This window comes from Theobroma cacao, chromosome 8 (genome assembly GCF_053813885.1).
Source record: "Theobroma cacao isolate CCN51 chromosome 8, ASM5381388v1, whole genome shotgun sequence".
Taxonomy (NCBI): Eukaryota; Viridiplantae; Streptophyta; class Magnoliopsida; order Malvales; family Malvaceae; genus Theobroma; species Theobroma cacao.
In genome coordinates, this window is record NC_142646.1 from 25,684,185 (window position 1) to 25,709,518 (window position 25,334).

General features: G+C 35.8%; 1 protein-coding gene across 1 annotated transcript in view; it reads left to right on the forward strand.

Annotated features, from left to right (window-relative positions):
• The first annotated feature begins 4,069 nt into the window (after positions 1–4,069).
• LOC108663856 (uncharacterized) overlaps positions 4,070–25,334 on the forward strand; it is a 58,942-nt gene continuing 37,677 nt past the window's right edge. The window contains exons 1-2 of the mRNA XM_088808886.1: positions 4,070–4,389; positions 7,760–7,762. Of these exons, the coding sequence (XP_088665012.1) occupies positions 4,075–4,389; positions 7,760–7,762 (318 nt within the window). The 5' untranslated portion in view covers positions 4,070–4,074. The remainder of the gene's footprint in view (positions 4,390–7,759; positions 7,763–25,334) is intronic.

Below are 25,334 nucleotides of genomic sequence, written 5' to 3' on the forward strand. Positions count from 1 at the left end.
CCACATAGAAATCCATAATAACCACATTTCATAACATAAACCTTTTCTCAAAAGCTTGTTCCCAAGGCATTCATTTTCATGAAAAATTTCATAAAATCATTCAAACACTTTGTTCAAAACAATCATATTCCCAAAACAATTTTGATAGGCAGTCCACTCACAGGTGTCGAAAATTCGGATTCTGGGTGAACTCTGACTAATAGTCCTCAGGCGTAATTCCTTTGCCCTTTCCGGACGTCTCACCACCTTGACAAATAACAAAGTCGAGGAATTTACTATATTGTCCCTAAATTGATATAAATTAATTTAAACTACTAATGCTTGATATGTAAATGCAAAAATATGTCCGATTACCGCTTAATCACGGTATCGATTAAATTCGACCGATCACCCGATTAATCGGCGATTGTGTCCAAATCACCTCCAAATTAATTCATTTCTCCTCTAATACCTTAATTTACCACATACATTTAAATAAAGCCAAATTCAGCATTAGAACCCTCACAATTCCTTATAGAAAAAATTTGGTCATTTGGTGTACTAGCATCGAATCTTTTTCTACATAACCGTTTCACCTTACTTCATCATTTTCCATGCCATTTTCCTTGAAATAAAAACAATACCCCATTGATATTCAGCCCTCATGGTTCAGCCAACAAGGAACCCTAGAGAAATTGAATATTTCTTTTGTGTTTTTGTTCATAACCATGCTTAACTATCCCTAAACACTAACATAGTCTAAAATCAAAATATTCCAACAACAATTCCTCTTCCATACCCATTTTTCAGAATTGAATTCATCATGATAACTCAATATTCAACCATGGAAATCAAGAACAAAAGCATGGGTAAGCTAGGTATCAAGGAGAATTAAAGAAATTTTAACTTACCTAGCTTGTTTCCTTGATTTCTTCACTTTTTCTTTGAATTTCCACCTAGGTTTTCTTGTTTTTCCTTTTGTTCTTCCTTTTTTTTGGTTGCCGGATGTCTAGGCCGAATATGGTGAGGGAATTGGGGATTTAATGGGCTGATTTCTATAGAAAATAATAAAATAATCAAGCATGCCATGTGTCACATGCTTATTGGCCAAATTTTTAACTTTTTGACTTTTTCTTCTTAATTTTCCACCACAAATATTCTGGTATTTATCCAATCCTACCACAATTAAAATCCCTTGGTCTTGACAAGTGCTGGGCCGAAAATTTTACTGATTTGCCCCCGGGACAAAAAAATTACGATTTTGCCCTTATACTCCGAAATGTACCGGAATCTCATTATTTCTACTTTTCAACCTAAAATAACACTAATATTGATCAATATTAACTAAATGGGGCAAAAATTGTTTAAAAAAATTTTCGTTTAGTCCACTAGTGGCAAAATTACCATTTTGCCCTTGTGCTCTATAAATACCGAGAATCAAAATTTTTCACTACTAAACATCATTTTATACTCCAATAATCATAATTATATTTCATATAATTATTCTTGGTCAAATGTGATCAAATCTTGGCTAAAAATCTCCATTTTATCATCAAATGGTAAAATGACCGTTTTGTCCCTAATCGGTCAATTTTCTGATGGACTCCAAACTGGACCTTGAACTCCAAATCACTATTCTAAGACATTCTGTTGGTTTTAAAATTTTCAAATTCCTCTTAGAATTTCTATTTGAACTAGTTCAAGGCTCGATTTAACTTAATTGTACCACTCGATACAATATCGTCTTTTAATCGAGCTTGACAGGGTCTCACATCCTCCAATCTTGACACAAGACGGTTCACCAAGAGCGCACCTTTAGGATGCAAGAAAATTACAATAAATAGTATTTATAGTGACCTTAAAGAATGACTTAAAACTACTCTGTTAGTAAAATATATTTTTTTTTAACCAATACATAATTAAAATGTCTTATAAAATAAGCAAAGTTATTGAAAAAGGTTTGTGTCCATCATATAAATTATTGAGATAATACTTTAATAATCTTTTGCAAACAACATGATCTGATCAGTTATTTTTCTTCTGAAAAACCCCTTGACTTGCCCAACCAACCTTTTAATTTATAAGGGTATGAATGAACAAAGACTTTTTCAAATTGCATTGAGGTTTAGGCTGTTTTACCACCAAAAGGATTAAGTTATTATGTATTGTTTCTTCTACTTTCGGTTAGCCAAATGCCGGTTAATTAGCGCTATCTATGTTTATTCAATTTGCAAAAGAAATAATTTGATCTCCAACAGGGGTTGGAACTTCGAAGTCGTTGGTTTTTATGTCTAGAAGGACAAATCCCATAAAAGAAGCAAAATTGAATCAAGTTAAACTTCTGAGACTTGAATTGAGACATTAATATCATAAATGTAATCATTATCCATTGTACTCATCAGGTATTTCTTTTATGAATTTAGAATGTATTTGATAAATGATTGAAAACATTTTAAATTATTAATCATTAATATGTTTAATGATTTAATTTTTCAAATATGTTCATAACTCATTTTTAAAAGTCAATGAAAAATTTGGAATGAAAAACTGTTAAAAATCTTCAATTAATTTTATTCAAGAAGCATGTTATTTAATTGTGTCAATTTTATATTTTTTTTAATTATTTATTTTTTTAACTTTTAACTATGCAAAATACTTATAAAATCATATCTCTATTTTACAAAAGGTTCAAATTAATAAAATCTACTCAGTGTTTAATTTCAATATTATATTATGAAATAATTTTTATATCATAACAATTTAAAGAGGATGATGACAAAAGATGTGAAAGTGACCTATTAAAAGCCTGTAAAGAAAAGGAAAAAAATTAATGTTGCTCCTTATGAAGTCATGCCTTATTACTGGCTTACGTCTGAGCCATTCTATGCCCCATTTCGGGCCGCACCAAATTCATGATCTCATAGACTTTCATTTATAATTCAAAATAATTAAACAAAAATTCATGATTAAATCATGCATCATATCTTTCCTTTATTAATCGTACAGTCCACAAGGAGAAAATTATGCCCCATGCGGCAATAAATTCTATCTCCATCATAAAAGAATGACGCACTACAAATCAATAAAGTAATCGTAGAATCTATAAACAAAACTAGATATGAATATGAAAAAGGACGGAAGAGAAAAAAACTAGATAATTTGATGTATGGAAAAAAAAACATTATGTCTTTATTCACATGACTAATTTTTTAACATATGTTTTCTCATAGTAGAGTTAGGCTTTTCAATTTTCTTTTATCAATTAAAAATATCATATATTTTTTATCATTTAATTTATTAGTGCACGAGTGAATAAGAATGTTTTAAATTTAATTAAAAAATTTTAAAGTTTTTTAGCGATTTTTATACCAAAAAGACAAACAACATCTTCAATTAATTTTTCATTTTCTTCATAAAAACAATCTTTTTTTTCTATAATTTAGAGAAAATTATTTTATAAAATTATTTTCACGAACATTTTGTCAGTATAAAAGTCCAAAGAATGAAAACTAAAGAAAATGAGGATGAAAGAGTGAAAATTATTTTAGATTATTAACATAACTATTAAAATGTCTCTTCAAATATTTTTATGTGGTAGAATTAAGAAATAAATGAACAAACCCAAGTTGTTATGGAATCCTGTCTTTTTTTTTTTTTTCTTTTGAGCCAATGAAATATTGAAGTACTCTTTTCTCACTAAGAGTTACTATGGGTTGAGTCCCTTGAATGCGGAAAAGTTGGAACCTATTTAAGCAATGCTTATGTTCCTTTCTAATTACCCTTCTATCAAATTTAAGTTTCTTTTATCTTACTCTTTGCTTGATAATTGATATACGTCCCACACACATGGGCAATATCAAATTCCATTTTCTTTGGATATTGCTGATACAATGTTTCATAATTGGCTTTACTAGGAGTATGACTATGAGCAATCTCAACACAGATCGGTTTACGCTTCTTGAATTTAAGAATCAAATCCTTGATCATCACGATGTTTTGGCCAGAAATTGGTCCAAAACTAGCTCAGTCTGCCATCGGGTTGGTATTTCTTGCAGTGCCCGCCATGGAAGAGTCTCTGTCGTGGATCTTTCAAACATGGGTCTTAAGGGAAGTATTGCTCCACACCTAGGAAATCTCTCATTCCTAGTCTCAGTTAACCTGAGCGGCAACAATTTTCATGGCTATTTACCCAAAGAATTGGCCAAGTTGCGTCGCTTGAAACTCATTGATCTGAGTTACAATACTTTTAATGGGGAGATTCCTTTATGGTTTGGAGCTTTACATAAAGTTAAATATTTGGTTCTTAGCAACAATAATTTCACAGGTACAATTCCTCAAACTCTTGCCAACATGTCCAACTTGGAGACCTTGGACTTAGGAGACAATTTGATTCAAGGAAAAATTCCATATGTGTCACGACCCGAAACTCCTCATCGAACCCGTGACAACCGCTGCGAAACCTCGACAAACATTCTTCACCCTGAATGTCGATCGAAACCTCGTAAGGCCCTCGTATCAGCTTTCGCACTTCCCCGGTGAGCAATAGTTATCAAATAATCAAAATACGAAGGATTACAAATCATTTCCAAATCATAACATAACATATTTTTTTTTCCTCACATGGGCATTTTTGTCATTTTTGTCGAAAACCTCAAAACTTGCTAAAAATGTAGTAGGTAAGCCGAAAATATATATTTAATGATTTAAAAAAAATTAAGTATCTAAAACGTTCATTTGAAGTGAAAAATTGACCATTTGAATATAATAAAAATATTCAATAAAATAAACTATTTTCTTGTAAAATAATTTTCATAAAACTATCGGTACATAATTCTTATAGCGTAGAAGATAATTATATTCATATATACTATAAAGCAAATAACCAAAGCATAAAATTTCTTTATAGTGACACGTGGGCCCACATTTATCCAAAATGCATCGGAAGCTGGAAACCTACAGCTTTTACCGATTCGAGTCCAAATGAAGGTCTTTGTCAAAGTCAGCTAACTATGGAATTCCCCGAGCCTGAAATGTGAGGAAATGAGAGTGGTGAGATTATAAAATCCCAGTGAGTAAACAGATACCATCTAAACTATCTAAAGTCGAGTAAATGGAGACAATTAAAATAAGTCATCATACTATAATTTCATTACCTTTCAACTCATTTCAACCAAATAAAATCAATCCATAAAAATCGAGTAATCAACTTGGCTTATGAATTTCTTAAAACTTTGGCTCGTGCCAAAACTCATACTCGGTGATACCTTGAGCAGCGCATCCAACCGAGTCAGCTAAGGCTGTTAAAATTTTATATACACTTAAAATATATTTTTAGTTTGAGAAAAATACAGTCGTTCCTTGGCGTTGGCTGAGTTCCCCTTCACGTGGTGGTTTGACGTGAAGTGAACCCTAAGCTTTACCCTAGGAGATACCCTACGCGCCTCTCCGTTCGAGGTAATAATATAATGGAGTTTACCGTGCCCCTCTAATAGGCTGATCCACGGAACCCCCTCTGCAGTAAATAATTAATATATGATCCACCAATCAATAAAATTCATTCTAGCATGACATGGCAATTTATTGCAACCTAGCCTCTCAAGGCTGAGTACACAGTATAAATAATTCTAACACCAAAATCAGTTTAGCCATTCATGCTCATTTATTATCATAAGCCATTCAATTCAAAACCATAAATTTGCAACACAAACTAGCAGTCTCCAATTACTCTATTTTCAAAACCAATATTCGATTTTCTAGAAAATTTATAAAATCATTTTATAAAATTATAATTTCTCTTAAAACATAGCAATTTACCATTTAAACCCATTTTCCATAAAATCACACAGTTGTATAAAACTACTCTAGATAATTAAGACGATAATAAGTTCACTCACAGTTCTAGGAGTCGATGTACTCCTAATCCCAGTCTCCAAGCACAATTTTTGTACTTTTACCAGTGTACTTTGCTCACCACCTATCCACAATGTACAATACATAATTCATCACATTAATGCTTGACCATTATAAAATCAATTCAGGCTCGGTATATATGCATGATATGATATACAACTTATCCGACTATCGCTTAAATGCGGTGTTGACCTAATTCGGCCTATTATCTCCAATTAACTCCAAATCAATTCTTCTCACTTTCTACACTCCAATTATAACTAAATTACCTCCATGACTGTGAATGAGATTTAATTTATCAGTCTCGATAGTAAATTATGAAAATACCCCTAGTGGGTAAAAATCGTATTTTTGCTCCGAAAATTTCCATTATTTTTCTAGGCTTATAATTCATCATTTCTTAACCAATTCTCCTAGAATGAAAATCAAATTCATCCTCACTCAACACATGATAAATTCGGCCATTAATGATTGTGGGAGAAAATAAGTTCTTTTCTTGTTTTGTTTCTAAATATGCTAAACTAACTTAAAACACTAACATAACTTAAAATCAAATTAATCTAACAACTTTGTCTCTTCTAACCCATTTTTCAGAATTGAATTCATCATAATAACTCAATATTCAACCATGAAAATCAAGAACAAAAGCATGGGTAAGCTAGGTATCAAGGAGAACTAAAGAAATTCTAACTTACCTAGCTTGTTTCCTTGATTTCTTCACTTTTTCTTTGAATTTTCCACCTAGGTTTTCTTGTTTTTCCCTTTGTTCTTCCTCTTTTTCTCTCTCTTCCTTGCTTGGCCGGCCATATGAAGAAAATGGGCTGATTTTATGCCTTTTTAATAAGAAATAATAAAATAATAAAGGTATGACACATGTCATTTTCTTATTGGTCTATTTTTAAAATTTTAAAATTTTAATCCTTTTTATCTCCACCACACAATTAGTCAATGGTCAAAATGAGGATAAAGGAAGACCATGTGCTGGAAAAATGTCTTGGTGGTGGAAAATTATAATTTTGCCCCTAGGGTCGCAAAATTACCATTTTACCCTTTTACTCCAAATTATACCGAAATTAAAATTTTTCACTTCTAAACCTCAAATCTTACTCCAATAAGTCAAATTATACTCCAATAAGTCTAATGGGGCCAAAAACATCTTTTCTAAAATTCCTATTTTGTCCCCAGGTGGCAAGTGACCGTTTTGCCCCTAGATAGTGAAAATTTCGGTTTGACTCCAAATTGATCCTCGAACTCCGAATCACCATATTAAACTATTCTGGGACTTTAAAATTCTTAATTTCATTGTAAATTCTCTATTTGATCTATTTCGAGGCTTAAATCAACTTTATTGTACCCCTAGGTACAATACCGACTTTTGTAAATTTTTCGGGACTCTCCTAGCATGCAAACATGCTATCCATCACATGTATGTCATGACAAATATTTTTTTATAAAGTCAGGCTTGTCATCTTCTCCCCCACTTGGATCAACCATATGATACTTCTTCTTGACTGATTTTGTAAAACCCGACCCTATAAATACATGTCATGACATACATGCATTGAGTAGCATGTTATTACGCTAGAAAAGCACCTAAGAATAGACGAAACCCGATATTGTACCTAACGGTACACTTAAATTGATTTAACCTCGAACTAGTTCAAATAGGAATTGTATGATGAAATTTAATATTTTATAGTCCAGGAATGACTAAAAATGATTGTTCGGAGTTCGAGGGTTCATTTGGGGTAAAATTAGAAATTTTGATATTCAAGGGAAAAATCGTCATTTTGCCACCTAAGATAATAATTTGATCATGGAGTGAAATTTTTGACCAAGATTAACTATATGGAGTATAATTTAATGATAGGAAGTGAAAAAGTTTAATTCTGGTGATTTTTGGAGTGTAGGGGCAAAATCATAATGTTGCCACCCACGGACAAAATTTGAGATTTTGAGAGAATTTAGATCAAATTTAACAAATTGGAGAATGGTATGAGTATAAGGGGTGAAAAATATGTCTATGGGCAATTTTTCAATTTTTGGGGTAAAAATGTAATTTTTGACTTTTACGGGGGCAAAAGTGTAAATTACAAAAATTACTCCACCGAGACTTTGGATGAGTCTGAGAATTTTATCTAAGCTATGAATATATGAGACAAGTGTATGGTGAAAATTTGGAAACAAATGGATGAAATTTTAAAAATGGGCCAATGGGAAAGTGACATGTGGCATTTTTTAATGAAATAATATTATTTTAATGAAAAGTCAGCCCATTTAAACCCAAATTTTGAGTGCTGGCCGGCCATAAGGAAGAACAAGAGAGGAAATAGAGAGGAAAGGAAGAAAAAAAGAAAAACCAAAGAGAAACAAGAAAATTCAAAGGGAAATTCACGATTTTCGACCGTTTACGCGTCTAACGGTAAGATTTTTCGATTTTAGCTTGATTTCTACCTTTCCTATGCCTTTATTTCCATTTAGCATGCTTGAGGAGAGAGATCAAAAAGTGATATCAAGGGCTGGACGAAATTCTAGGAGAGAGAAATTGAAATTTTTAGGTTTTGATTTTTAGTTAAATTGATAGTTTTAGTTAGTTAAATGTGTTTAGAAATTAAATTGGGCAAGAAATCAGTAAATTTTCACAATACCCACTCTTGGCTGGATGCTCAATGCTGTACAATGATAATGAATTGATTTTATTCTAAGGAAAATGAAGAGAAATGATGAAAAACGATTAAACGTGATAGAAAAACAAAGTAGAAAATTTACCGAGTTAATGTCCCATTTTTGGCTGAATTTTCCAAGGAAGGGAGTGAGCTGATTTTGTTGTTTTTAGAAGGTTATTGGCTGATATTTAATGGTTAGAAATGTTGGAGAGAGAATGGGATGATTTAGAGCTAAAATGGAGCGCGTTAGCAATTTATCGGGCAAAGTGCCAAAAATAGGTTAATATCGCGTTTAAGCCGTTTTAGGCTATTGCATTTCATACCATGCATTAGTATAGGATTTAAGTTAATTATATAGTGGTTTAGCATCAATGTGATGAATTGTGTAAATTTTTGTAATGTGCCTAGGAGGAGAGCCTTTCGGAAAAGGCAAAGAAGTCGTACCCGAAGAGTAGTGATCGGGCGCTTAGAAAGCTTTTAGTTTGTACAAACGGTGAGTAAACTTATTATTATTGTAAATTATCTAGAGTTTATTTTAAATGCCCTTTATGTATTTTATGAAATGAGAACGAGATTAAAACAAGATTTTTGATGTTTTAGGAATAAATGTGACAAATAAAAATATATTGTATTGATTATGAAATTGAGTAATTGGAGGCTACAAATTGACTTGAAAAATATATATTTTCCTAGGAATGGCTTATGAGAAATGAGTATATGTGGCTATATTTTGTGAATGCATTGGAAAATTTATGTAAGTTGTTTTACTATGCAGGCTGGATAAATAAATAAAAGCCACGTTATATTGTCGAAATTTTATTAAAATTGGTGGGTTAGTCACTGCAGTGACGGGTTTTCGTGGACTGCCTATTAGAGGGGCACGGTAAACTCAGTTATATAGTTACTCCGGTTGTACAGGCGAGGAGGGTAACTCCTAGGGTAGTATTAGAGCTCACTTCACGTCGAACCCCCACGTGAATGTGTAACTCGGCCAACGCCAAGGAACGGCTGGTTTTTAAAAATAAAATGTGTTTCACGTGTGAATATTTTAACACCCTTGACGGACTCGGTTAGATGCCTCGGCCAAGGTATCCCCGAGGATTAGTTTTGGCTTGAGCCTTGTTTTAATAAAAGACATAAGCCTTAACAATTGTTTTGGTAAATTACAAATATTTTATGGTTTAAGAAATAAATTGAAAACATTATGAAATGGGTTGAAATTTGTTGTTTAAACTTGCCTCCATTTTACTCGCCTTTAGATATTTATGATAATGTCTGTTTACTCATTGGGATTGCAAAATCTCACCCAACTCCTTTCCACCCATTTCAGGTTCAGTATAGACTGTAGATAGCTGATCTCATCGAGGACTACCATTGGATCTGCATTTTCCAAATCGTAGGTTCACAGTCCTCTTTACTTTTGTTTATTCGGGGGCCTTCTTGTTATTGTAAATTAAATTAAATATTTTGGCTTACTGTATTTCAGTATGTATAAATTTATTTAGCTTTTACGCTATAAAAATTATTCACGTATAACTCTATAAATATTGTTTTAGAAGAAAATAGAATATTTCCCTTAATATTTCTTTTATTTTCTTATTATATTCAAATAACCGTAATTTCGTTTTAAATGAAGATTTTTGACTTTTAAACTCATTTTGAATATGAATTATGTATTTTGTACTTGTATATTACGTTTTAGCCAGTTTTGAAATTTTTTAGAAAAAAATGACCAAAATACCCCTGTGTGGCGAAAATTTTATTTTGATTGTTTTTTATCTAAAATAGTAAATATTCTCTAAAAACTCGATATTTAACAATGATTGCTCACAGGAAAGGAAAGAAACTGATATGTAAGCCTTGCGGGGTTCCGGTTGGCATTCCGGATAATGAGTGTCAATCGGGACGTCGCGGCGATTGTCATGGGCCTGAGGGAGGTTCCGGGTCATGACAATTCGATTGGTATCAGAGCTTTTGGTTTTAAAGATCAAAGTTTTTAGTTTTAAAGTTGTTTTAAAAATTTACAATATCAGTGTGGCCCCGAATTAAGTTAAGTTAGGTTAGGTTGAATAGAATGCATGCATTTTCATATAGAGCCTAAGGTTCCCTAAGCTTGCTCGTTTTCTCTTATAGATTATTATGCCTCCTCGACGTGGACGCCCACCTCTCACTAGATCGATTGGGAGGGGAAGAGGTCGTTCCCAACGTCATCAGCCAAATACAGTAGAGGAGGAATCAGCTGCATCTACCCTTCGGGCAGCACCTGCTGCTGAGCAGGCCGATAGTCCTCCACATCCTCCATCTCCTCAGCCACCTACGGGTATTCCCGCCATGCCTACTGAGGCAGCACAAGCATTGGCAGCTTTCTTTGCAGCAATGGCTGGTCAAGCTCAGACTGGTCAAGTTCCACCTGTAGTGCCTCCAACTACTCCTTTAGTTCCACCACCAGTACAGGATGTATCCATTTCCAAGAAGCTAAAGGAGGCTAGGCAATTGGGTTGTGTATCTTTCACGGGTGAGTTGGATGCCACGGTGGCAAAGGACTGGATTAATCAGGTTTCAGATACTCTCTCTGATATGAGATTAGACGACGACATGAAGCTGATGGTGGCTACGAGATTATTAGAGAAGAGGGCTCGTACTTGGTGGAATTCGGTGAAGTCCCGTTCCGCTACTCCTCAGACATGGTCTGATTTTCTCAGGGAATTCGATGGTCAGTATTTCACTTATTTCCATCAGAAAGAAAAGAAGAGAGAATTTCTGAGTTTGAAACAGGGAAATCTAACTGTAGAGGAGTACGAGACTCGTTTTAACGAGTTGATGTTATATGTGCCGGATCTGGTGAAATCTGAGCAGGATCAGGCCAGCTATTTCGAGGAAGGGCTCCGTAATGAGATTAGAGAGCGAATGACAGTGACTGGTAGGGAGCCACATAAGGAGGTGGTACAGATGGCTTTACGGGCTGAGAAGCTCGCGACTGAGAATAGGAGGATTCGGATTGAGTTTGCAAAAAGGAGGAATCCTGGTATGTCTTCTAGTCAGCCAGTAAAAAGAGGCAAGGACTCAACGACTTCAGGGAGCACTACTTCTGTTTCCGTGACATCTCCTCGACCTCCATTTCCACCATCACAACAGAGACCTTCGAGGTTTAGCAGATCTGCTATGACTGGTTCTGGGAAGAGTTTCGAAGGTTTTGACAGATGCAGAAATTGTGGGAATTATCATAGTGGGCTATGTAGAGAGCCAACAAGATGTTTCCAATGTGGACAGACGGGTCATATTAGGAGTAATTGCCCACGGTTAGGACGAGCCACGGTAGTTGCATCATCTTCACCAGCTCGCACTGATATACAGAGGAGAGATTCTTCTGGGTTGCCACCGAGACAAGGAGTGGCCATACGGTCCGGTGTGGAGAGTAATACCCCGGCACATCCACCTTCGAGACCACAGACTCGTACCTCGACAAGAGTTTTCGCTATGACGAAAGATGAGGCACAAGTCCGACCTGGAGCAGTGACAGGTACTATGTCTTTATTTGATAAAGATGCTTATGTTTTGATAGATTCTGGCTCAGATAGGTCTTATGTGAGCACCACATTTGCATCAATTGCTGATAAAAACTTGTCACCATTAGAGGAAGAAATTGTAATTCACACCCCTTTAGGAGAAAAACTAGTTAGAAACAGTTGTTATAGAGATTGTGGGGTAAGGGTAGGCGAGGAAGAATTTAGGGGTGACTTAATTCCTCTAGAGATCCTGGATTTTGATCTAATATTGGGCATGGACTGGTTAACTGCACATCGGGCGAACGTGGATTGTTTCCGAAAGGAAGTTGTTCTTCGAAATTCGGAGGGAGAAGAGATTGTGTTTGTAGGGAAACGTCGAGTATTATCGTCTTGTGTAATCTCGGCCATCAAAGCTTCGAAATTAGTGCAAAAAGGGTATCCGGCTTATTTGGCATACGTGATTGATACTTCAAATGGGGAACCTAAGTTAGAGGATGTCCCGATAGTAAGTGAGTTTCCTGATGTATTTCCTGATGATTTATCGGGATTGCCTCCTGATCGAGAGCTTGAGTTCCCTATTGATTTACTTCCGGGTACCGCACCTATTTCTATCCCTCCATATAGAATGGCTCCGGCAAAGTTGAAGGAGTTGAAAGTACAATTGCAAGAGTTGGTGGACAAGGGTTTTATACGCCCTAGTATATCTCCATGGGGAGCACCGGTTTTATTTGTGAAAAGAAAGACGGTACACTTCGATTATGTATCGATTACCGACAGCTTAACAGAATGACCATTAAGAACAAGTATCCGTTACCGAGGATTGATGATCTTTTCGATCAATTACAGGGAGCTACAGTGTTTTCCAAGGTTGATCTAAGGTCTGGGTATCATCAGTTGAGGATTAAAGAACAGGATGTACCCAAGACAGCGTTCAGGACTCGGTACGGTCATTATGAGTTCTTGGTCATGCCTTCCGGGTTAACTAACGCACTGGCAGCTTTTATGGATCTCATGAATAGGGTGTTCCACCCTTACCTGGACAAGTTTGTTATTGTGTTCATTGATGACATACTGATTTACTCGAGAGATAATGATGAGCACGCTGCCCACTTGCGTATAGTATTACAAACTTTGCGGGAAAGACAATTGTATGCAAAGTTTTCGAAGTGTGAGTTTTGGTTACAGGAAGTGGTATTCTTGGGACACGTAGTATCGAGAACTGGAATATATGTTGATCCCAAGAAGATAAAGGCAATTTTACAATGGGAGCAACCTAAGACAGTGACGGAGATTCGTAGTTTCCTCGGATTAGCCGGTTATTATCGGAGGTTTGTTCAGGGGTTTTCCTTAATAGCAGCTCCTTTGACCCGTCTAACTCGTAAGGGAGTTAAGTTTGTGTGGGATGATGTTTGTGAGAATCGATTTCAGGAGCTAAAGAACCGGTTAACCTCCGCTCCCGTTTTAACACTTCCTGTTAATGGTAAGGGATTTGTAGTATATAGTGATGCTTCAAAGTTGGGGTTGGGGTGCGTATTGATGCAGGATGAAAAAGTTGTGGCTTATGCTTCTAGACAGCTAAAGAGGCATGAAGCAAATTACCCTACCCATGATTTAGAGTTAGCAGCAGTGGTGTTTGCTTTAAAAATCTGGAGGCATTACTTGTATGGTGAGCATTGTCGGATATTTACGGATCATAAGAGTTTAAAATATTTGCTCACCCAAAAGGAGCTTAATTTGAGGCAAAGGCGATGGTTGGAGTTGATAAAAGATTATGACTTGGTGATAGACTATCATCCGGGGAAGGCGAACGTTGTAGCTGATGCCTTAAGTCGTAAGTCTTCATCGTCTTTAGCAGCACTTCAGAGTTGTTATTTTTCAGCATTAATAGAGATGAAATCTCTTGGGGTCCAGTTGAGAAATGGTGAGGATGGATCCTTATTGGCAAACTTCATTGTGCGACCTTCGTTACTTAATCAGATCAAGGACATTCAGAGGTCTGATGATGAGTTAAGAAAAGAAATTCAAAAACTGACCGATGGGGGAGTCATTGAGTTCAGATTTGGAGAGGATAACGTCTTGATGTTTAAAGATCGAGTTTGTGTTCCTGAGGGAAACCAGTTGAGACAAGCGATCATGGAAGAAGCCCATTCATCTGCCTATGCATTGCATCCCGGAAGCACCAAGATGTATAGGACTATCAGGGAGAATTATTGGTGGCCGGGTATGAAGCGAGACGTAACAGAATTCGTAGCAAAGTGTTTCGTATGTCAGCAAGTTAAGGCGGAGCATCAGAGGCCAGCAGGTACACTTCAGTCTTTACCTGTTCCCGAGTGGAAATGAGAGCATGTAACTATGGATTTTGTTTTGGGATTGCCGCGGACACAGAGGGGAAAGGATGCGATCTGGGTGATCGTAGATCGGTTGACTAAGTCCGCTCATTTTTTAGCTGTCCATAGTACATACTCTATTGAGAAGCTGGCTCAGCTCTATATAGATGAGATTGTGAGGCTACATGGAGTTCCCGTTTCTATAGTGTCAGACCGAGATCCTCGATTCACTTCTCGATTCTGGCCAAAATTTCAAGAAGCTCTCGGAACCAAATTGAAATTTAGCACTGCTTTTCACCCACAAACGGATGGTCAGTCAGAGAGGACTATCCAGACCTTGGAGGATATGTTACGGGCTTGTGTCATTGACTTTATTGGGAGTTGGGACAGACATTTGTCATTGGTGGAATTTGCTTACAACAATAGCTTTCAGTCTAGCATTGGTATGGCACCGTACGAAGCTTTATATGGAAGAAAATGTCGTACTCCACTTTGTTGGGATGAAGTAGGTGAAAGGAAGTTAGTGAGTGTGGAATTGATCGAGCTAACTAATGACAAGATCAAGGTTATACGAGAGAGGCTAAAGGTAGCCCAGGATAGGCAGAAGAGCTATGCAGATAAACGGAGAAAAGACTTGGAGTTTGAGATCGATGATAAAGTTTTTCTTAAGGTTTCTCCTTGGAAAGGTAATAATTTGAATACTTTGAAGTATTAAATCTTATTGATTATACTATCATGATAAATTATGGTGTTTTATTGGATAATGAAAGGTGTGATTCGATTTGCGAAGAGGGGAAAGCTCAACCCGAGATATATTGGACCATTCCGAATCATTGAAAGGATTGGACGAGTGGCTTATCGGTTAGAATTACCTCCGGAGTTAGATCGGATCCACAACGTTTTCCATGTCTCCATGCTTAAGAAATATGTACCAGATCCCTCTCACGTCCTCGAAGCACCTCCAATCGAGTTGCATGACGATTTGAAGTTCGAGGTATAACCTGTGAGTATCTTGGATCGAAAGGATCGAGTACTGAGAAACAAGAGTATTTCAATGGTCAAAGTGTTGTGGAAAAGTGCTCGAATGGCGGAAATGACATGGGAAGTAGAGCATCAGATGAGGAACCAATACCCGCATCTATTTATCGAATCTGGTAAGTGAAATTTTGAGGTCAAAATTTTATTTTAAGGGGGGTAGAATTGTAAAACCCGACCCTATAAATACATGTCATGACATACATGCATTGAGTAGCATGTTATTACGCTAGAAAAGCACCTAAGAATAGACGAAACCCGATATTGTACCTAACGGTACACTTAAATTGATTTAACCTCGAACTAGTTCAAATAGGAATTGTATGATGAAATTTAATATTTTATAGTCCAGGAATGACTAAAAATGATTGTTCGGAGTTCGAGGGTTCATTTGGGGTAAAATTAGAAATTTTGATATTAAAGGGCAAAATCGTCATTTTACCACCTAAGATAATAATTTGATCATGGAGTGAAATTTTTGACCAAGATTAACTATTTGGAGTATAATTTAATGATAGGAAGTGAAAAAGTTTAATTCTGGTGATTTTTGGAGTGTAGGGGCAAAATCATAATGTTGCCACCCACGGACAAAATTTGAGATTTTGAGAGAATTTAGATCAAATTTGACAAATTGGAGAATGGTATGAGTATAAGGGGTGAAAAATATGTCTATGGGCAATTTTTCAATTTTTGGGGTAAAAATGTAATTTTTGACTTTTACGGCGGTAAAAGTGTAAATTGCAAAAATTACTCCACCGAGACTTTGGATGAGTCTGAGAATTTTATCTAAGCTATGAATATATGAGACAAGTGTATGGTGAAAATTTGGAAACAAATGGATGAAATTTTAAAAATGGGCCAATGGGAAAGTGACATGTGGCATTTTTTAATGAAATAATATTATTTTAATGAAAAGTCAGCCCATTTAAACCCAAATTTTGAGTGCTGGCCGGCCATAAGGAAGAACAAGAGAGGAAATAGAGAGGAAAGGAAGAAAAAAAGAAAAACCAAAGAGAAACAAGAAAATTCAAAGGGAAATTCACGATTTTCGACCGTTTACGCGTCTAACGGTAAGATTTTTCGATTTTAGCTTGATTTCTACCTTTCCTATGCCTTTATTTCCATTTAGCATGCTTGAGGAGAGAGATCAAAAAGTGATATCAAGGGCTGGACGAAATTCTAGGAGAGAGAAACTGAAATTTTTAGGTTTTGATTTTTAGTTAAATTGATAGTTTTAGTTAGTTAAATGTGTTTAGAAATTAAATTGGGCAAGAAATCAGTAAATTTTCACAATACCCACTCTTGGCTGGATGCTCAATGCTGTACAATGATGATGAATTGATTTTATTCTAAGGAAAATGAAGAGAAATGATGAAAAACGATTAAACGTGATAGAAAAACAAAGTAGAAAATTTACCGAGTTAATGTCCCATTTTTGGCTGAATTTTCCAAGGAAGGGAGTGAGCTGATTTTTTTGTTTTTAGAAGGTTATTGGCTGATATTTAATGGTTAGAAATGTTGGAGAGAGAATGGGATGATTTAGAGCTAAAATGGAGCGCGTTAGCAATTTATCGGGCAAAGTGCCAAAAATAGGTTAATATCGCGTTTAAGCCGTTTTAGGCTATTGCATTTCATACCATGCATTAGTATAGGATTTAAGTTAATTATATAGTGGTTTAGCATCAATGTGATGAATTGTGTAAATTTTTGTAATGTGCCTAGGAGGAGAGCCTTTCGGAAAAGGCAAAGAAGTCGTACCCGACGAGTAGTGATCGGGGCGCTTAGAAAGCTTTTAGTTTGTACAAACGGTGAGTAAACTTATTATTATTGTAAATTATCTAGAGTTTATTTTAAATGCCCTTTATGTATTTTATGAAATGAGAACGAGATTAAAACGAGATTTTTGATGTTTTAGGAATAAATGTGACAAATAAAAATATATTGTATTGATTATGAAATTGAGTAATTGGAGGCTACAAATTGACTTGAAAAATATATATTTTCCTAGGAATGGCTTATGAGAAATGAGTATATGTGGCTATATTTTGTGAATGCATTGGAAAATTTATGTAAGTTGTTTTACTATGCAGGCTGGATAAATAAATAAAAGCCACGTTATATTGTCGAAATTTTATTAAAATTGGTGGGTTAGTCACTGCAGTGACGGGTTTTCGTGAACTGCCTATTAGAGGGGCACGGTAAACCCAGTTATATAGTTACTCCGGTTGTAGAGGCGAGGAGGGTAACTCCTGGGGTAGTATTAGAGCTCACTTCACGTCGAACCCCCACGTGAATGTGTAACTCGGCCAACGCCAAGGAACGACTGGTTTTTAAAAATAAAAATGTGTTTCACGTGTGAATATTTTAACACCCTTGGCGGACTCGGTTAGATGCCTCGGCCAAGGTATCCCCGAGGATTAGTTTTGGCTTGAGCCTTGTTTTAATAAAAGACATAAGCCTTAACAATTGTTTTGGTAAATTACAAATATTTTATGGTTTAAGAAATAAATTGAAAACATTATGAAATGGGTTGAAATTTGTTGTTTAAACTTGCCTCCATTTTACTCGCCTTTAGATATTTATGATAATGTCTGTTTACTCATTGGGATTGCAAAATCTCACCCAACTCCTTTCCACCCATTTCAGGTTCAGTATAGACTGTAGATAGCTGATCTCATCGAGGACTACCATTGGATCTGCATTTTTCAAATCGTAGGTTCACAGTCCTCTTTACTTTTGTTTATTCGAGGGCCTTCTTGTTATTGTAAATTAAATTAAATATTTTGGTTTACTGTATTTCAGTATGTATAAATTTATTTAGCTTTTACGCTATAAAAATTATTCACGTATAACTCTATAAATATTGTTTTAGAAGAAAATAAAATATTTCCCTTAATATTTCTTTTATTTTCTTATTATATTCAAATAACCGTAATTTCGTTTTAAATGAAGATTTTTGACTTTTAAACTCATTTTGAATATGAATTATGTATTTTGTACTTGTATATTACGTTTTAGCCAGTTTTGAAATTTTTGAGAAAAAAATGACCAAAATACCCCTGTGTGGCGAAAATTTTATTTTGATTGTTTTTGATCTAAAATAGTAAATATTCTCTAAAAACTCGATATTTAACAATGATTGCTCACAGGAAAGGAAAGAAACTGATATGTAAGCCTTGCGGGGTTCCGGTTGGCATTCCGGATAATGAGTGTCAATCGGGACGTCGCGGCGATTGTCATGGGCCTGAGGGAGGTTCCGGGTCGTGACAGATTTCGACATTCGGCTAAATATTAATATTTTAATATTATTTCATTAATAAAATATTATTTTATTATAAAAATTTTATCTTGTCTCCTTGGTACCCGAAATACCTTATTATGCCTCACTTGACTTCTGAATCGCCTTTTATCTCACAAATTCTCCCCCGATAAAATTATTATTATTTTATTGTTATTTTCTCATTTGCAAAATATTTTATCCTAAACTACTCCTTTCGTCTTTTATCACTTCTAAACATTTTAATTGACCTTAATTTGCATTCGATCAACTTTATTTATCACCATATCAAAGTATGGATATTTCAATCTCTCCCACTTAAATGGAATTCGTCCCCGAATTCCCGTCGATGTTGCGTTATCAATCTTCTTCTATGATCCTACTCCTTGTTCCTTCTATGGGGACATTCAATTTATTTACCTTGTTCACCTTCAGTTCAATTAAATGCTTTATTTATGGCAATTATCATCCTTTGGAACCAGATCAGTAATACTTTTCACAACCATGATCTCTTATATCTAGACACTAAGCATGCCTTTATCACCATTATTAAATTTGAACCATAACTTCACCTCAATTATACTAATTTCAATCACATATCATACTTGCTTATGTATACCTAATCATCATTTTATTAATTCGCTCTGTACCAAATTTCTCAACCTTGATTCATCCATCTTATACTAGTCCATACCCTTCTTTTAATAGAGTTCCATTAAGAACTTAAACAATCTAAGGTTTACCTTCAAAGCCATTCATAACTTTAATCGTTCATTACATGTCCGTTAACACTTTAGCTCACTGACCTCTCTGGACATTATTTCAAAATCTCCCAATTACTGAGAACCATTCTTCACTTTAGTTAGTAAAATTATCAATTTCATATATACATATATACATGCATTTTCAAATGTCAACCTCTCTCTTTATATATAGGAATCCATGTGTTCACATGCCTTGGACTACATTCCCCCATTATTCATCTGTATCCCAATCCTAGTTTCAATATAATAATTCTTATAGTGCATGTCAACCTTCTTATTATACTTGTGTATAACTTCATATTATTCATCACAATGTCATCTCCATTGAATTATAATCTATTATGTGTGTATGCTTTATAATCCTATTGATGCCTCAAAGATTTATCTCAACTTGATCATTGCATCTCATGTAATACCACAATTCCTAAGAGTCATCCTTTTGTCCTTAATCATCTTTCATGCCTCTATATTACCTTGTATCTTTCTTGCATTACGATATTGATTTGTCACTTAAGACTCAAACTCATTTGAATCATGTATACCTCAAGCATTTTCGAATTCCAATTTCCATAATATATTAGGAAAGTTTCATTATCTGACTTCATTTTCAGGGTTAACTTCTATCATCCTTTGTTCCACTCCTTCATATGAACATAACATCATTCTTCCTTAACCAATTTATAAATTGTACTTGAAATTGTAAAAATTAAAACTAGATTCTCCGTAAGTATTTTTCAATATTAACACTGATATCAATCTCAACTTAAAGCTTCCTTTTTATAATCACATAACTTAGTGCTTGTTTTAACGAGATCCAGAGCAAAACTTCTCTTGAGTATTTCCTTGGGCATATATATCTTAAACTTATGTCTCACAGCATGTGATCTGTCAAACCCTGTTCTATAAAATAATTATGACGTCATTTACATGCTCAATAGAATGTTTGCAGATTTAGAAAGTTCGAGGAATCGTTAAAAGACGATATTGCCCCTAATGGTACCATTACATCGATTAAGCCTCGAACTAGTTCAAATAGGAATTTTAAGGTGAAATTAAGAGTTTCACAGTTCATGGATGACTCAAAATGGTAATTCGGAGTTCGAGGATCAATTTGGAGTCAAACCGGAATTTTCACTATCCAGGGGTAAAATGGTCATTTGCCACTTGGGGACAAAATGAGAATTTTTAGAAAAGATTGTTTTTGGTCCATTTGACTTATTGGAGTATGATTTAAGTATTGGAGTATGATTTGAAGTTTAGAAGTGAAACATTTTAATTTCGGTATAATTTGGAGTATAAGGGTGAAATGGTAATTTTGCCACCCCGGGGGCAAATCGGTAAACTTTCACCCCCGACACTTGTAAAGACCAAGGGATTTTATTCATCATGGAAATGGATAAACATGAGAAATGTGTGGTGGAGAATTAAAGAATTAAAAGTCAAATATTTAAAATTTGAGCCAATAAGGAAATGCCACGTGTCATGTTTTTATTATTTTATTATTTCTTTATAAAAAGGCAAAAAATCAGCCCATTTCTCCCATAGTGATCAGCCAAACCAGAAGAGAAGAGAAACTAAGGAAGAACAAACCCTAGGTGAGAAAAATCAAAGAGAAAGTGTTGGAATTCAAGGATTTGATCAAGCAAAGGTAAAATTTCTTTGATTTTGCTAGTGATTTACCTTACCCATGCATTTTTCCTTAATTTCCATGGTTAAATTACATGTTTTCATGATGAAATTATGGCTGGTCAAAATGGGTATGGAGAGAGAAAGATGTTGGAATTGTTTGATTTTGAGTTATGTTGGTGTTTAGAGTTAGTTAAACATGTTTAGAAACAAAACAACAAGAAAAGAATCCATTTTCCCCATGAACCTTCAATGGCCGAAAGTTTCAAGAAGAAAAGTGAAGATAAATTTACCTAATTGTGTGTTAATTAGTTGTGCTTGGTGAATTGAGGGATTGGAAAAGAAATGGAGAAAGTTGGAGTGAAATTGGACGCATTGGCCAATTTATTGGATGAAAAATCGACTTAGGTAAATACCGGGTCTAGATGGCTACCTGTGCATTTTTCATTTCATATCATGCATATATATCGAGCCTGAAATAGCTTATGACTGTTAGACACAATTTAATTGAAGTATGTGCCATGGATTACGGCTAGGTGGTGAGCCATTAGATACGGGTAAAGGACTGTACCCGCGGACTGAAAATAAGAGTATATCGACTCCTAGAACTGTGAGTAAACTTACTATCGTCTTAATTATCTAGAGTAAATTTATTTAATTGTGTGATTTTATGGAAAAATGGTTTAATTGGAAAATTATTGTGTTTTATGGGAAAATGAGATTTTATAAAATAATTTTATAAAATTTTTGTAAATTTAATAATGATTTCAAAAATAGAGTAATTGGAGACCTATACTATGATTGTGTTGTTTATCTATGATTTTAAATTAAATGGCTTATGATAAATGTGGGTATGACTGGTTATTTTTATGATTTCAAGAATATGTGAACTGCTTTGATTTGCCTTGAATGTGTTAAGTGAGCCATGTCATACTATTGTGATTTTATTGGTTGGTGGATTATAAAGTGGGCACTGCAGTGACAGGGGTTCCATGGGCCAGCCTAATTAGAAGGGCACGGTTCCCAATTATTGAGCTTACCTCGATTGGAGAGGCACGTAGGATAACTCCCGAGGTAGGATTTGAGTACACTTCACACTGGCCACCACGTGAAACTGGGACTCAACAAACGCCGAGGAACGGCTGTGTTGTCAGAGGTGAAATGTGTTTGTGTGTGTGACAATAAACAGCCTTGGCGGTCTCGGTAAGATGCCTTCATGGGGTATCCCCGAGAATGGATTTTTGGCAAAGGCCAAGTTTTTGAAAAGTGCATAAGCCATGTTGAGTAATTGGATGAAATCCAATTATTTATATGGGTTGGGATGAATTATTTTAATTGTCTTCTATTACTCGGCTTTAGATTATTTTGATGATGTCTGTCTACTCACTGGGATTTTATAATCTCACCCCTTCTTCCTATCCATTTTTCAGGCTCAAGACAATTGGTTGATAGTTGATTAAGACGAGAATTAATCTCGGAGTTGCATCTTAGAAAGTAAGGGTTCGTAACCCTACATTTTCTTAATCAGTTGGGGGCCCACGTGTCACTGTAAAAGAAATTTTATTCTTCAATTATTTAATTTAAAATATGTATGAATATATTTAGCTTTTACACCATGTTTTTGGCGAGTTTCGGTATTTTCAAAGAAAAATGACGAAAATGCCCCTATGAGCCAGAAAGTAATATTTTATTGTTTTGATTTGGAAATGACTTATGAGTTTTTTTGAAATGTGAGATTTAATAACTGTCGCTCACTGGGGAGATGCAGAAGCTGATGCTAAGCCTTGCGGCGTTTCGATCGGCATTCAGGGTAATGAGTGCCAATCGGGACGTCGCGACGGTTGTCACGGGCTCGATGGGAGTTCCGGGTTGTGACAATTCAATTGGTATCAGAGCAAAGGGTCAGGAAAGGCTCTATTCCTGGGAACTCTCACATATGATCTGTGGCGAAGTATGGCTCTCCGCCTATGAGCTTGGTCAGGAAAGGCTAAGTGCTCTGATAGGTACCATAAAATGCCACCATGCCCTGAGAGGTGGACAGAATTTTATTGGTATCAAGCTTTTGGTTAACAAAGCATGGTTTTAAAGTTTTTGGTTTTTATAGTTATTTTAAGAATTCACACTGACACTGCGTGGCCCCGGGTTGAGTTAAACTAGGTTAAGTTAAGTTGGTTTAGGTAAAGTTGCATGTATGTAGAGTTTGAGATTACCTAAACTTGCCTCGTTTCCTTTTTAGATTATCATGCCTCCTTGACGTAAGCGCCCACTCCCTACTAGATCAGCTAAGAGGGGCAGAGGTCGTCTTAGGCAGGCTCAGCCAGACCTTAGAGGAGAGGAATCGACTGCGTCCCCTTTTCGAGCGGCACTTGCTGCTGAACCGGTCGAGATTCTTCCGCCACCTACTGGCATTCCTCCCATGTCTCCTGAGGTAATTCAGGCAATGGCAGCCTTCTTTACCGCAATGTGTAGTCAGGCTCAGACTAGTCAGGTCCCACCTGTAGTGCCACTAGTTACTCCTTTAGTTCCATTGGCACATGATGTCTCTATTTCTAAAAAGCTGAAGGAGGCTAGACAACTGGGTTGCGTGTCCTTTGTGGGTGAGTTGGACGCCACCGCAGCGAAGGACTGGATTAATCAGGTTTCGGAGACACTCTCCGATATGAGATTGGAGGATGAGATGATGCTGATAGTGGCTACGAGGTTATTGGAGAAGAGAGCCCGTACATGGTGGAATTCGGTGAAGTCTCGTTCCACTATTCTCCTAACTTGGTCAGACTTTCTGAGGGAATTTGATAGTCAATATTATAACCATTTCCATCAAAAAGAGAAGAAGAGAGAATTTTTGAGTCTGAAGCAAGAGAATTTAACTGTAGAGGAGTCTGAGACTCAATTTAACGAGCTGCTGTCTTATGTGCCTGATTTAGTAAAGACTGAACAGGATCAGGCCGATTATTTCGAGGAAGAGCTCCGCAATGAGATAAGAGAGCGAATGACTGACAGGTAGGGAGCCCCATAAAGAGGTAGTACAAATGGCCTTAAGGGCTGAGAAGCTTGCAAATGAAAATAGGAGAATGCGAGCTGAGTTGGCAAAGAGGAAAAATCTGAATATGTCCTTCAGTCAGCCACTAAAAAGGAGCAAAGGCTCATTTGTTTTAGGGAGTGCTCCTTCTGTTTCGGTAACATCCTCCCGACCATCATTTTCACAAATACAGCAAAGGCCTTCGAGATTCAGCGGATCTGCAGTGACTACTTTTGAAAAGAGTTTTGGAGGTTCTGACAGATGCAGAGAATGTGGAAGATTTCATGGCGAGGTGTGTTAGGGGCCTTTGCGATGTTTTCATTATGGCCAGACGAGTCACTTTAAAACTAATTGTCCACAGTTAGGACAGGCCACTGTAGCTGCTCTATCTTCATCAGCTCGTACGGACTTACAGATGAGAGATTCCTCTGGACCTCAACCGAGGCAGGGAGTAGCTATTCGGCCTAATGTGGAGAGTAGCACCCTAGTATAGCCACCTTCCAAACCACAGACTCGTGCGTCAACAAAAGTTTTTACGGTAATGGAAGATGAAGCACAAGTCTAACTTAGAGAAAGTGAATGAAAAGTTAGGTGGGAATGTAAGATAATGATAAGAGATGTAACTACTAAGTGTTGAGAGTGTAAATAAAGCTTTTAAGAATAATATAATAAATGAGTTTATGTAGAATATCGCTATGGAATTTTCTTAATGTATTGTGGAAATTGGAGTTCAAAAATGCATAAGACATGAAAGATAAATCTTTGAGGCATTGATGAGAATGAAAGTGCAACCCCACATGTGTAGGGATTAGTACTATGGGTAACTAAAGTGAAAAATGATCCTGAATGGTTCAAGATTTTAATTTCATGTATGATGAGTGACGTAGGTAGAGCAACGAAAAGAACATCTCAATAGTTAAAGGATTGTGGAAGACTGCCCAAACGAAGGAGATGACATGAGATGTTGAACATTGGATAAAAGCTAATACCCCTATCTTTTCTTGGAGTTCGATAAGTGAAATTTTGATGACAAAATTTTTTTTTAAGGGGGGTAGTGTTGTCAAACCCTGTTCTATAAAATAATTACGACGTCATTTACATGCTCAATAGAATGTTTGTAGATTTAGAAAGTTCGAGGAATCGTTAAAAGACGATATTGCCCCTAATGGTACCATTGAGTCGATTAAGCCTCGAACTAGTTCAAATAGGAATTTTAAGGTGAAAT